This window comes from Chiloscyllium plagiosum, unplaced genomic scaffold (assembly GCF_037043375.1).
Source record: "Chiloscyllium plagiosum isolate Xiang-an unplaced genomic scaffold, Cpla_swu_hap1 HiC_scaffold_3, whole genome shotgun sequence".
In the NCBI taxonomy this organism is placed as follows: domain Eukaryota; kingdom Metazoa; phylum Chordata; class Chondrichthyes; order Orectolobiformes; family Hemiscylliidae; genus Chiloscyllium; species Chiloscyllium plagiosum.
The window spans coordinates 55,280,019-55,294,533 of NW_028270141.1; the positions used below are offsets into that span (position 1 = coordinate 55,280,019).

The 14,515-nt window shown below is 40.8% G+C and overlaps 1 protein-coding gene across 3 annotated transcripts in view; it reads left to right on the plus strand.

Moving 5' to 3' along the window:
- Positions 1–14,515, plus strand: part of col19a1 (collagen, type XIX, alpha 1) — a 422,382-nt gene that overhangs the window by 349,161 nt on the left and 58,706 nt on the right. For all 3 annotated transcript variants that reach the window (XM_087979446.1, XM_087979452.1, XM_087979458.1), the window contains 4 exons: positions 1,500–1,535; positions 2,625–2,651; positions 9,340–9,393; positions 13,433–13,486. In XM_087979446.1, the coding sequence (XP_087835572.1) occupies positions 1,500–1,535; positions 2,625–2,651; positions 9,340–9,393; positions 13,433–13,486 (171 nt within the window). The remainder of the gene's footprint in view (positions 1–1,499; positions 1,536–2,624; positions 2,652–9,339; positions 9,394–13,432; positions 13,487–14,515) is intronic.

The following is a 14,515-nucleotide window of genomic DNA, read 5'->3' on the forward strand; positions in this document are numbered from 1 at the left end:
ACATATCTTCTTATGCAACGTGTTCACTTTGTGTCTATTGAGAGATCTGAGCTATGTTAAAATTTGTTTTTCATGTCTTTGCTTTGGGACACAAGTGTTCACGACAGTATTCTGTTTTACACACACTCTGGACAAATCTTCTGTTTATTTATTACAGCTAACCATTTACGTTTTGTATTTTAATCTCTCCCATCCTCCAACCTTTCACAGACCTTCCCTATAGTTCTTCCTCCTAACCCCAGGTTCATTTGTTACCTTTCCATCTCCATTCAGTTCGCAAGAAAGGTCCTTCACCTGAACTGTTTTGATTTAGTCTTTTCTTTCTTTCATTTTCACATGATAACATGTGGATGTACAATGTGTTCGTACACTTAATTTAGTATCTACTAAGGTCATTGAAAATGTTTTCCTCAAAATCCAGTGAAAGCAGAACTTTTAAATATTTTTATGGCCAAGATAGATAGGTTCTTGACAAGCAAGGGGGTAAGAAGGAAGGTGAAGTATTCAGACCAGCCACATTCTAATTGAACGGCAGAACAGGCATGAGGGAAGAATGTCCAACTTCTAATTCATATTTTCTGTCTGACTTATAACCCATGACCTTCTTACCTTTTAAACAATCTGTCTAACTTCACCGTGAATAAAGTCAATGGTTCAACCTTAAGTACTATGTGCTCTTAATTAATATGTTCTTAAGTATAAGTATATATTTTATTAATGTCCTTAAATTTAGTAAGAGAACCTCTCAGACTAGTGAATGTTTGTAGAAAGTAACCAATTATAAGATTAGATATTTTAGTTCAACCTCTATTTAAGTTTAATTTGCATCCTTGAAGGCTCTTGATCTGTGTTTTCTGATTAATGAGCCTATGCTCATTTTAAGTTTGCACTTCATTACTAGAAGCTAGAGTGCTCATGTAGTGCAATGGTAGTGTCCCTGCCTCTGACCCAGGATACCTGGGCTCAAGTCCAGGCATTTGTAATTGTATTGCTGAGCATGTTGTTAGCAAATGCTTACTATCCCTTGAGGCTCTGCCTCACATGTTTGAAAGTTCCTGTCTTCACAATGGTTTTCTAGATCAACTATGTTGAGCTCTTTTTTAAAATTTATTTCAGTTCATTTTGTATTGCCTATCCATTTAGAGTGATATTTGGTTAATGTGTGCTTGTTAATCCTTGGTGTGTATTAAGGTGCTCCATTCATCAATGGGTCTATCATCTCTCAATCCCATAGAGGTTGCCTCTAACTGCACTCCAATTCAATACAGTTCACATATTGAATATCGTTGAGGAAGCAATGTAAAGTTTTTACATTCTATGCTCTGATTAACCTGTCCCTTGCTGTATAATTTGTCTTAGTCATACTCTCCTATCCAATCATTGAACTCCTTATTTCAGCCTACAGTCAACAGTATGGGAGACATATGAATAATGTTTTTCAATCACAATAATAACTAACAAGTGCTTTGCAAATGGTCTAATCCTTGAATATCTTACAGGACATTCCAGGCCCACCTGGACCTACAGGTTCACCAGTGAGTTAACAATTTATACTGAGTGTTGCTTCTGTTTTGTGATTTAAGGATATTTTGGTTGGTATTTCCTGGATTCAATTTGCTCAGGAATGTATGCCAATTTCTACATTTTAAACACTGAATTAGCAAAATTAAGTTAAATAGTGCCAGATAGGGTACTGTAACAAAAATACTAGAAACCTATAGAAGGGAATTACCACATAATGTTAATTGTTGTAAAAACATGTCTAGTTCACTAATGTCCTTTAAGGAAGGAAATCTGCCATCTTTACCTAATTTGCCTCACACGTGATGCAGCAATGGGGCTGCCCTTTAACTGCTGGCTGAGTAATTAATAAATGCCAGTCCAGCTTGCAATGCCGACATCATATGAACAAATAACAAAAGTTATTTTTTTAAAAAGCAGAAATTGGAAGTAACAAAATGGAAAATACCACTCTCCTTCTTGAAGCTTTTTTTTTTATCCAGTTGCTATTATGGAAGGATTTTTCTTTTGCATGAAACAGATTCTGATTTTAAAGAGATATTTATCAATAGAAAAAATGTAGTCCAAGTCTTGGTGTAAGAAGAAATAAGATTTAGGATTTGTGAGAAAATATAGGAATTAATGCATTGAGGTTCTGCGGTGTAAATGGATCTAAATTTTCGACAAGGTCATGGGCAAAATGCAAAAATCTAGTGTGCACTGTTCCATTACGTGGTGAGATCCAAACTAGTTTAATGATCTAAGTGAAGGTAGTTGGTTGAAGGTAGTGGTGGTATTTTGGGAAAAAAAAGTAGACTTAATGAATTACTTTTGAATTTCAATTAAATTTTAAAAATATACTTCAGTTCCATTATTACAATAAAATTCTAAGGAAATTCTGAGCAAATTGTTTTGAAAGGTAATTGTCTAATTTCCTTGTTATCCTCACTGTAACAAAGAAATAAATTATTTATAATCTCCATGAATAAATGTGAATTTTGAAAATATGGCTAGTTGTTTGCCTGCAAATGTGTTTTTTAAAGTATGTCTAATGTCCATTAATGATATATTGTACATTTGTAAGGTCATACAGAATTTCTTAACCAATTACTTTTCTTTTGCAGGGTCTGAAAGGAGATCCTGGTTCAATGGTAAGCATTTAAGAGCTTCCCATTCCAAAAGTTCCAGATGAAGAAATAACTTCAGAATCTGTGCAAATAAAAATAACACGTCAAACATTTGCCTGAAATCTTATGTACTGTTTAAACATCTTGAATTGCGTCACATTGGTGTGACTTAATCAACTACTACTGCATTACAAGAACAAACTTAAAATACTTGAGAATCCTAACCTTGTTGTGGTTGAAAGCAGTATTAAACTTTCTCCTCCAACCCACTGAGCGGGAGAGGTTGTCTGACATAGTATTAACTATTAGCACGTTGTTAACAAGGGAGGGCATGCTAATAAGTAGGAGCTTCAATATCCAGCAACAAATTTAATGGTCTCTTAATAAAAATCAAAAGATTTACAGATGCAGTAATTCAGTAACAAAAATAGAAATAGCTGGTCTGGCAGCACCTGTGGAGAGAAATCAGAGTTGTCGTTACAGGTTGAGTGACCCTTCCTGAAACCCAAAACATTAACTCTGATTTCTCTCCACAGATGTGCCAGACCTGCTGAGCTTTTCCAGCAATTTCTGTTTTTGTTTAATGGACACTTAGCGGGTTCTGAAACATGAGGGTGGAGCCCGATGACAAGACAGTGATGGTGCACAGCAAATGGAAGAATGATTAAAGCTTACGAGCAGCGGTTTTGGAGGTTCTAATCTCATTACATTTCCCTCGATTCCTTGGATTTACTGTTTGGTTTGCAGATGAACAACAGGTCAAACTACTGACATGCCGTAGCTGGCTGTGGAAGTTTTACTACGAGGTGCATGGCAATATCCTCACAACCTAGTACCACCATGAAATGAAGGTGTTCTGGCCAAAACTATAAAGCGAACACCTTTCCCTTCTCCAGATCGTGACATATCAAACAAAGTAGCTCTTCATATACTGACAGAGTCTTCAACTTAGACTGGGGTCCTATGTCATAAGCTGTCCATGCCATAGACATCCTGGCTAGATTTTCAGCTCTTCTGTCTAGAGACCATTTGGGAAAGTGAACTATCTCCCTTTTGTGGCTGTCATTGTCACTATTGAGTGGTCATTGTCTACCTCTAAGGTGGTCCCGTGCATTAACAAATAGATCCATTTCTATTGGAAATCAAGGGTCCTATTTCACCAATAAACTCAGGACAGCCACACCAACACAAATGGACCATGACCATTCTGGTTTGTGCCCCAGCATGCAGCAACGCAGTTCCACTGAGCTCCACTCAAAGTCCTCCCTTTCAGCCCACATACCACAGAACTGCTCAGGGAAGACCCCACTATCAAAGTCTTCCCGGTAGGACCACTGGGTTTTCAACAAAACAACTCTATGCCAACCTAGGAAAAAAAAAATCAACCCCTTCTTAAATGCAGCAGGGTCAGTAACTCCATGAACACAAAACAAATGCAGAATACTGAACATGCTGAAAATCTGGAATAAAAACTAAAAGTGCTGGAAATGCTCAGCGAGCCAGGCAGCAACCATGGTGAGAGAAGTAGTGTTAAACTTTCAATGTCAGCGTCTTATTTTTATGCAAGATATCTAATGTCTGTCCAACTGAATTGCACAGGACAATGTCAATAAAATCCCTTTGTGACCAGGATGGACCTCTGTACCTTTTACCTTTGTGTTTGTTCAATATCTCCGAAAGCAGATGTTATTTCAATCACTTTTTGAAATAAGGCCTGATATGAATCGATAAAGTTATTTTTATTTCACAGCAAACGCTTGATAAATCATTCAGTTCAAGTAATAAAAACAAACTTTCAAAATAATTATGTAAAGGTTTGTATATTAATACAAAGTAAAGAATTTGCTATACTTTTTCATCTTCTACAGCAGAAAAGGATGTCTAACCTTTCCTTACCTCTTAGCATGAAAATCATTGCAATTGTCCCCTTAAATGTATGACTGTTTATACATTATGTCTTATAAAGGATTCAGGTTTTAATATACTGGCAGGATGATTTGCTAGAGCTGCTTAGGAGGATTTAAACTAGTAAGGTGAGGGGTTGGGATCGAGGGAGATAGTGAGAAAAAGATCAATCTGAGACTGGTGCAAGTGGGGAAAGGAATAAATTGAATAGTCAGGGCAGGCAGGAACAAAGCAGAGAATGAGCTAAATTAAACTACATTTACTTCAATGCAAAAGGCCTAACAGGGAAGGCAAATGAAATTAGAGCATGGTTAGAAACATGGGACTGGGATATCATAGCAATTACAGATATGTGGCTCAGGGATGGGCAGGACTGGCAGCTTGAAGTTCCAGGATATAAATGCTATAGGAAGGATAGAATGGGAGGCATCAGAGGAGAAGGACTGGCATTTTTGATAAGGTATAAAATTATGGCTATACTTAGAGAGGATATTCTTGGGAATACATCCAGGGAAGTTATTTGGATGGAAGTGAGCAATAAGAAAGGAATGATTACCTTATTGAGATTGTACTATAGACCTTCCAACAGTCAGTGGGAAATTGAGAAACAAATTTATAAGGAGATTTCAGTTAACTGTAAGAATAATAGGGTGGAAATGGTCGGGGATTTTAACTTTCCAAACATAGTCTGGGACGGCCATAGTGTTCAGGGTTTAGATGGAGTGGAATTTGTTAAATGTGTACAAGAAAAGTTTCTGAATCAGTATGTGGATTCTATTAGAGAAGGTGCAAAACTTGATCTACTCTTGGAAAATAATGCAGGGCAAGGTGACTGAAGTGTCAATAGGGGAGCACTTTGGGGCCAGCAACCGTAACTCTATTAGTTTTAAAATAATGACAAGAAAGGATAGACAGTATCTAAAAGTTGAAGTTCTGAACTGGAGTAAGGCCAATTTTGACAGAATTAAGCAAAAAGTTTCGAAAGCTGATTGGGGGAAAATGTTCGCAGGTAAAGAGGCAGCAGGAAAATGGGAAGCCTTCAGAAATGAGATAAAGAGAGTCCAGAGAATATCTTCCTGTTAGGGTAAAAGGCAAGGCTGGTAAGGAATGGTAGATGACTCGCGAAATTGAGGTTTTGGTCAAGACAAAGAAAGAAGCATATGTCAGGTATAGACAACAGGAATTGAGTGAATCCTTAGAAGAGTATAACATCAGTAGAAATATACTTAAGAGGAAAATTGGGAGGGTAAAAAGGGGGCATGAGATAGTTTTGGCAAATAAGGTTAAGGAAAATCCAAAGGGGTTTTATAAATACATTAAGGACAAAAGGATAACTAGGGAGAGAATAAGATCCCTCAAAGGTCAGCAAGGCAGCCTACGTTTGGAACCGTGGAAGATGAGAGAGAGGCTAAATGGGTATTTTACATCAGTGTTTACTGTGGAGGGAAGTACATGGAAGATACAGAATGTGGAGAAATAGATGGTGACATCTTGAAAAATACCCATATTACAGAGGAGAAGGTGCTGATGTCTTGGAACGCATAAATGTGGATAAATCCCCAGGACCTGATCTGGTATACCCTAGAACTCTGTGGGAAGCTAGGGAAGTAACTGCTGGGCCTCTTACTGAGATATTTGGATCATCGGTAGCCACAGGTGAAGTGCCGGAAGACGGGCGGTTGGCTAACGTGGTGCCATCATTCAAGAAAGGTCATAAAGAAAAGCCAGCGAACTGTAGACCAGTGAGCCTAATGTTGGTGGGCAGGTTGTTGGAGGGAATACTGAGGAACAGGATTTACATGTACTTGGATAGGCAAGGAACTATTAGAGATAGTCAGCATAGCTTTGTGCATGGTAAATCATGTCTCACTAACTTGATTACGTTTTTTGAAGAAGTAATGAAGGGGATTGATGACGGCAGAGCGGTGGACGTGGATTTCAGTAAGGCGTTTGACAAAGGTCCTCATAGTAGACTGGTTAGCACGGTTAGATCATATGGAATTCAGGGAGAATAAGCCATTTGGATACAGAACTGGCTCAAAAGTAGAGGACAGGTTGGTAGTGGAGGGTTGCTTTTCAGATTGGAGGCCTGTGACCAGTGCTACAAGGATCGGTGCTGGGTCCAGTACTTTTCATTATTTGTATAAATGATTTGAATATGAACATAAGAGATATAGTTAGTAAGTTTGCAGATGACACCAAAACTGGAGGTGCCCAAAATTGCAGTGAAGAAGATTTTCTCAGAGTACAACAGGATCTTGATCAGATGGGCCAATGGGTCAAGGAATGGCAGATGGAGTTTAACTTAGATAAATGTAAGGTGCTGCATTTTGGAAAAGCAAGTCAGGGCAGGACTTATACACTTAATGATGACATCCTGGGGAGTGTCACTAAACAAAGTGACCTTGGAGTGCAGGTTCATAGTTCCTTGCAAGTGGAGTCTCAGGTAGATAGGATAGTGAAGAAAGCATTTAGTATGCTTTCCTTTATTGGCCAGAGCACTGAATATAGTAGTAGGGAGGTCATGTTATGGCTGTACAGGACATTGGTTAGGCCACTTTTGGAATTTTGTGTGCAATTCTGTATGAAGGATGTTGTGAAACTTGAAAGGGTTCAGAAAAGATGTACAAGTTTGTTGCCAGGGTTAGAGGATTTGAGCTATAGGACGAGGTTGAATAGGCAGGGGCTGTTTTCTGTTGGGCATCAGAGGCTGAGGGGTAACCTTATAGAATTTTATAAAATCATGAGGGGCATGGATAGGGTAAATAGACAAGGTCTTTTCCCTGGGTTGGGGAGTCCAGAACTAGAGGGCATAGGTTTAGGGTGAGGGGGAGCTATTTAAAAGGGACCTAAGGGACAACTTTTTCACACAAAATGTGGTGCGTGTATGGAATGAGATGCCAGAGGAAATAGTGGAGGCTGGTACAATTATAACATTTAAAAGGCATCTGGATGGGTATATGAATAGGAAGGGTTTAGAGAGATATGGGCCAAGTGCTGGCAAATGTGACTAGATTAATTTAGGATACCTATTTGGCATAGTCGAGTTGGACCGAAGGGTCTGTTTCTGTGCTGTATATTTCTATATCTCTATGACTCTACCAGGAGAAGCTCAGAACGTGGAGTTGAAGCAGTACTCATATCAGCCATGGTCTTATTGAATGGTGGAGCATTGTCAAAAGGCTGAATGCCTTGGTCCTGCTTCTAATTCACATGCTTGTATCATGTACAGAATCATTCTGCTAGCCTATCATCCTGAAGAAGGGATTATGCCCGAAACATCGATTCTCCTGTTCCTTGAATGCTGCCTGACCTGCTGCACTTTTCCAGCAACACATTTTCAGCTCTTAAACATCTTTGTAAACAATAACAAATTAAATCATACTATGTGCTCGCCCAGGAGTACAACTTAATTTCTGTTTGCTGAGATGGTTTAATGATCTTTGAGAAAGCAATACAACCATGACCTCAGCTGGACATTTCATAGAATATTTAACATTAAAAAAGCATTGTTCAGCTCATTGTATAAGTGTAGGTTCTGTTCTGAATGTTATTACTGAATCTGCTTCCAGTGCCATTTCAGCCAGCACATTACAATTCAACGTGCAAAAAAATTTCTTCTAATCTCCTCACTGGTTCTTCTGCCAATTACCTTAAATTTATGTCTTCTGGCCACCATCCCTCCTGTCAGTGGAAACAGATTCTCCCTATTTAATCTATCAAAAGGCTTCATAATTTTAAACACAGCCATTAAGTTGTTGTTAACTCGACTATGCCAAATAGTACAACTCTTCTCGGGGAAAGTGAGGACTGCAGATGCTGGAGATCAGAGCTGAAAATGTGTTGCTGGAAAAGCACAGCAGGTCAGGCAGCACCCAAGGAGCTTTCCTGAAGAAGGGTTCATGCCTGAAACGTCGATTCTCCTGCTCCTTGGATGCTGCCTGACCTGCTGTGCTTTTCCAGCAACACATTTTCAACCTAAGTACAACCTCAATTTTTCAAATCTCTCCTCATGACACAAATCCAGGCCTTTTCATTGTAAAAACAACTTTTCTCGATACAAAGCAGCATTCAGGCAACATTTCTACACAATTTAGTTCTACCCAAGTCATCACTGCAATCTTGAGTGTTCCATTAACTGATCTGATCTGACTCTGCTGTTGGGAAGATGAGATAGAAGAGTCACAAAGGGTCCAGTGGGGAACAATTGTGCCTAAAATATAACCTTAAGCTTCTAATTAATATTTACTGAGTACCCAAAAATAGATCCATCTTTAGTTCCGTGTTTCTGTAGGTCAGCTTCCTGCACCTCTTAACAAATACTTTGGATCTTCATTTTATGCACTCATACAGTATTCTGTACAGTCATGCTATGACCATTAATTTTAGCTTAGAATCCTTCCTATGGTTTGTCATCTTAAAATTAACTTGCTTTCACTTTGGCATTGTAACTAAAGTCTAAAAGAATAAAACAAAAAATAGAAATGAAGCAGAAACATTTTGGAAACATAACAGATCCGAGCTCAGCTGATAGAGAAAGAGCAAGTAATGTTCTTGGTTTAACAATGACCTTCATACTGGTCCATTGTGCTATATGATTAGTGTGATAGATGCCAGAAGTAATGTATAATTAAAAAGTCGTACCTGTACATATTTAATGGTTCCAAATAAAAGGGCATGAATATAGTCAAGCTGGGATGTAATGCATTCAAAAACATTTCATTCTTCTTTTAGTGCCCATGACTGACTACAGTAAGCCAATGATGTTTCACCTGTATGGTAATGACTGACTGTTACACTCTTCCAGGGAGAAATGGGCCCAATGGGATTGCCAGGATTAGAAGGTCCACCAGGAAAAAAGGTACCTCTCTCCCTCTTTTCCTTCTTTCCTTTCTCTACCTCGCAAACCTTTTTTTATCATTATATTTTTTTCCAGTTTTCTCTCTTTTTACCTTTCCTTCTTCTGATTGTCTAACATTGTGCTATGATGTTGATTTCCTTTGAGTAGCTAATACAACTGCCCATGCTTCATACATATGACCTCAGAGTCAAGAAACCCTTTGCTAATGAAAGCTTTGCAGCCAAATGTGACCTTGTCCATAATGAACATTGACACATTCACTCTTCAACAGGTGTCCCCAGATCGACTAGGAGTAGGCTGTTTTCTCCCATTCTCTAGAACATGGTAGATCTACTCGATGGTCATTATTGGCAAGGTTTGAATTCACTGAGATCAATATCCCCCATGGGTACATGGGGACTACTGTAGACAAATGTGTCTCATCAAGAACCTGTAGAGCTGTAGCAACATGTTTGCTTACAAGTTTGAACATTGCAATTTTGTCTAACACTCATGAGCAATTGTGATAGAGGCTCAGTAAATGGGTTGTACTTCTGTACCAGACTCACGTTTGGTATGTTGCCTCCCAGGTGCAAGGGTACGTGATGTCTCTGATCGTGTTTTCCGGGTCCTTAAGGGGGAGGGGGAGCAGCCCAAAGTCGTGGTCCACATTGGCACCAATGACATAGGTAGGAGGAGCGTTGAGGATGTTAGGCAGGCTTTCAGGGAGCTAGGTTGGAAGCTCAAAGTTAGAACGAACAGAGTTGTTGTCTCTGGTTTGTTACCCGTGCCACATGATAGAGAGTCGAGGAATAGGGAGAGAGAACACTTAAATGCGTGGCTACAGGGATGGTGCAGGAGGGAGGGATTCCGGTATTTGGATAACTGGGGTTCTTTCTGGGGAAGGTGAGACCTCTATAAGCAAGATGGTCTGCACCTGAACCTGAGGGGCACCAGTATCCTTGGTGGGAGGTTTGCTAGTGCTCTTGGGGGGGGTTTAAACTAACTCTGCAGGGGCATGGGAACCCAGACTGTAGCTTTAGGGTGCAGGACCTGGAGTGTAGGGAGGTTAGGAACATGGCATCAATTTCAAAGGAGGATGCCTGTAAACAGGAAAGTGGCTTGAAGTGTGTATACTTCAATGCAAGAAGTATACGAAAATAAGGTAGGTGAACTTGCAGTGTGGGTTGGTACCTGGGACTTCGATGTTGTGGCTATTACGGAGACATGGGTAGAACAGGGACAGGATTGGCTGTTGCAGGTCCCAGGGTTTAAATGTTTTAGTAGGGTCAGAGATGGGGGTAAAAGAGGGGGAGGTGTGGCATTGCTTGTCAAAGATAGTATTACAGCAGTGGAAAGGATGATAGATGAAGACTCGCCATCTGAGGTAGTTTGGGCTGAGGTTAGGAATAGGAAAGGTGAGCTCACCCTGTTAGGAGTTTTTTACAGGCCTCCTAATAGTCCTAGAAACGTAGAAGAAAGGATTGCGAGGATGATTCAAGAGAAGAGTGAAAGTAATAGGGTGGTTGTTATGGGGGACTTTAACTTTCCTGATATTGATTGGGAAAGCTATAGCTCAAGTTCATTAGATGGGTCAGTGTTTGTCCAATGTGTGCAGGAGGGTTTCCTGACACAATATGTAGATAGGCCAACAAGAGGTGAGGCCATACTGGATTTGGTTATGGGTAATGAACCAGGCCAGGTGCTAGAATTAGAGGTAGGTGAGCACTTTGGGGACAGTGACCACAATTCGGTGACTTTTACTCTAGTGATGGAGAGGGATAAGTGTGCACTACAGGACAAGAGTTATAGCTGGGGGCAGGGAAATTATGATGCGGTGAGGCATGACTTAGGATGTGTGGCTTGGAAAAGTAAGCTTCAAGGCAAGGGCGTAATTGATATGTGGAGCTGGTTCAAGGAGCAACTATTGAGTGTCCTTGATAAGTATGTACCCGTCAGGCAGGGAGGAAAGGGTCGTGTGAGGGAGCCATGGTTTAATAAGGAATTGGAATCCCTTGTTAAATGGAAGAGGGCGGCCTATGTAAAGATGAGGCGTGAAGGTTCAATTGGGGCGATTGAGAGTTATAAAGTAGCCAGGAAGGACCTGAAGAGAGAGCGAAGAGCAGCAAGGAGGGGACATGAAAAGTCCTTAGTTGGCAGGATTAGGGAAAACCCTAAGGCTTTCTATAGGTATGTCAGGAATAAAAGAATGACTCGGGTAGGAATAGGTCCAGTCAAGGATAGTAGTGGGAAGTTGCATGTGGAGGCTGAAGAGATTGGGGAGACACTGAATGAATACTTTTTGTCAGTATTCAATCAGGAACAGGACATTATTGTCAATGTGAATACTGAGTCACAATTAAGTAGAATAGATGGCTTTGAGGTATGTAGAGAAGAGGTGTTGGAAATTCTGGAAAGGGTGAAAATAAATAAGTCCCCTGGGCCTGATGGCATTTATCCTAGGATTCTCTGGGAAGCAAGGGAGGAGATTGCAGAGCCATTGCCCTTGATTTTTATGTCCTCGTTGTCTACAGGAGTAGTGCCAGAAGATTGGAGGTTAGCAAATGTGGTTCCCTTGTTCAAGAAGGGGAGTAGGGATAACCCTAGTAACTATAGGCCGGTGAGTCTCACTTCTGTTGTGGGCAAAATCTTAGAGAGAATTGTAAGGGATAGGATTTATGAACATCTGGATAGGAATAATGTGATCAAGGATAGTCAGCATGGTTTTGTGAAGGGCAGGTCGTGCCTCACAAACCTTATTGAATTCTTTGAGAAGGTGACTAAGGAGGTGGACGAGGGGAAAGCGGTAGATGTGGTGTATATGGATTTTAGTAAGGCATTTGATAAGGTTCCCCATGGTAGACTACTGCAAAAAATACCGAGGTATGGCATTGAGGGTGAGTTGGAGGTTTGGATTAGGAGTTGGCTGGCTGGAAGAAGACAGAGGGTAGTAGTTGATGGCAAAGGTTCATCTTGGAGTGCCGTCACTAGCGGTGTTCCGCAAGGATCTGTTTTGGGACCATTGCTGTTTGTCATTTTTATAAATGACCTGGAGGAGGGGTTAGAAGGTTGGGTGAGCAAGTTTGCAGATGATACGAAAGTCGGAGGAGTTGTAGACAGTGAGGAAGGACGTGGCAGGTTACAGCGGGATATAGATAAGCTGCAGAACTGGGCAGAAAGGTGGCAAATGGAGTTCAATGTAGCTAAGTGTGAGGTGATTCACTTTGGTAAGAGTAACAAAAAGATGGGGTACTGGGCTAATGGTCGGATACTTGGTAGTGTGGATGAGCAGAGGGATCTTGGTGTCCATGTACACAGATCTTTGAAAGTTGCCACCAGATAAATAGTGCGGTGAAGAAGGCATATGGCGTACTGGCTTTTATTGGTAGAGTAATTGAGTTCCGGAGTACTGAGGTCATGTTGCAGTTGTATAAGACTCTGGTGCGGCCGCATCTGGAGTATTGTGTGCAGTTTTGGTCGCCATACTATAGGAAGGATGTGGAGGCACTGGAACGGGTGCAGAGGAGGTTTACCAAGATGTTGCCTGGTATGGTAGGAAGATCGTATGAGGAAAGGCTGAAGCACTTGGGGCTGTTTTCATTGGAGAAAAGAAGGTTTAGGGGTGACTTGATAGAGGTGTACAAGATGATTAGGGGTTTAGATAGGGTCGACAGTGAGAATCTTTTTCCACGTATGGAGTCAGCTATTACAAGGGGGCATAGCTTTAAATTAAGGGGTGGTAGGTATAGGACAGATGTTAGGGGTAGGTTCTTTACTCAGCGAGTCGTGAGTTCATGGAATGCCCTGCTAGTAGCAGTGGTGGACTCTCCCTCATTATGGGCATTTAAGCGGGCATTGGATAGGCATATGGAGGATAGTGGGCTAGTGTAGGTTAGGTGGGCTTGGATCGGCGCAACATCGAGGGCCGAAGGGCCTGTACTGCGCTGTATTCTTCTTTGTTCTATGTTCTATGTTGTTCAATGAACTGATAAACACAAACTGAGTGTTTCTCTGAGGGTTTGTCACTTATTTGTACAATCTTGTTTTGATGTATTTCTAGGGAGATCCAGGAATGCCAGGACCACCAGGTCCCCAAGGACTGACTGGCCCACAGGTGAATATTTGAAAGGAAGGTGGATAATAGTGATGGATTTATATGTGGAAAAATGATATAATCAAATTTCAAACTGCTGCCTAACTGCCATTGGCATGTAGATTATACACTATTCTGTGAGTTCATTCACCATTAAGTTTCATCAGCTTTCTGTTCAAAATAAGACAGTTTAAACAATACAACTGTTCCAACAGAAAATAGTTCAAACAATGCAACTTGGAATCAATTTAGGATAAAGATTGTTCCTCTGTGTTTCTAAGAAGCATCAGGTCTGTTGTTATTCTTTTGAGTTTAACCATTGATTGTGCATACAATTACATAATATAATTGGCCCTGAGTCCATGGGCTGGATGTTAAGGATCCCACCCAGGGCTTACTTTTGGTGGTACAGGTTAGGGAGAGGAATATGTAAAATGTGTGGGTGTCTTGACCACAACCTTCATGCCCGACCTGACCTGATTTCTCTCAATACGGGCCAACCCAGGTAACCTGAGGCTGTTGCAGGCTCTCAATCTACCTTTGAATGCTGGTCAATGACAGGTGGGTGAGAGTAAGAAGACCTTTTGTTTACAACTTTACTGAAAAGGTTTTGAAGGACGGATGGTCACGTCGTTTGTGTGGAGCCAGTGTAATTCAGGGGTGCCCCCACCAACATGATATCGCCTGATTTTACTCCTAATAACCTAGTTTCTAAAGACCACCCCCTACAGTTTTGAGAGTGCAAGTCCAGTCTATTCATACCCCCTCCTCATACCCATACCTTGTTTTAGTACTGTGGGCCAAGCTTGATAAACATCAGTCAGTCTGGAAATTACTTTTCTTCAAGGGGGTGTTTGGGGAACAATGTGAGCAGTACCACCCTCCTCAACCCTCCCATATACTCCAGCTGTTACTCTGGAGTTTAGCACTTGCCCCTGATGTGAATTATTAGTCAATGGTCTGCTATCAAAGTCCAACTTTATGGGGAACAATTTGAAGAGGATGGTGCACTTTGGGAAAAGAGTACCATAGGACTAATTGATACTCCTT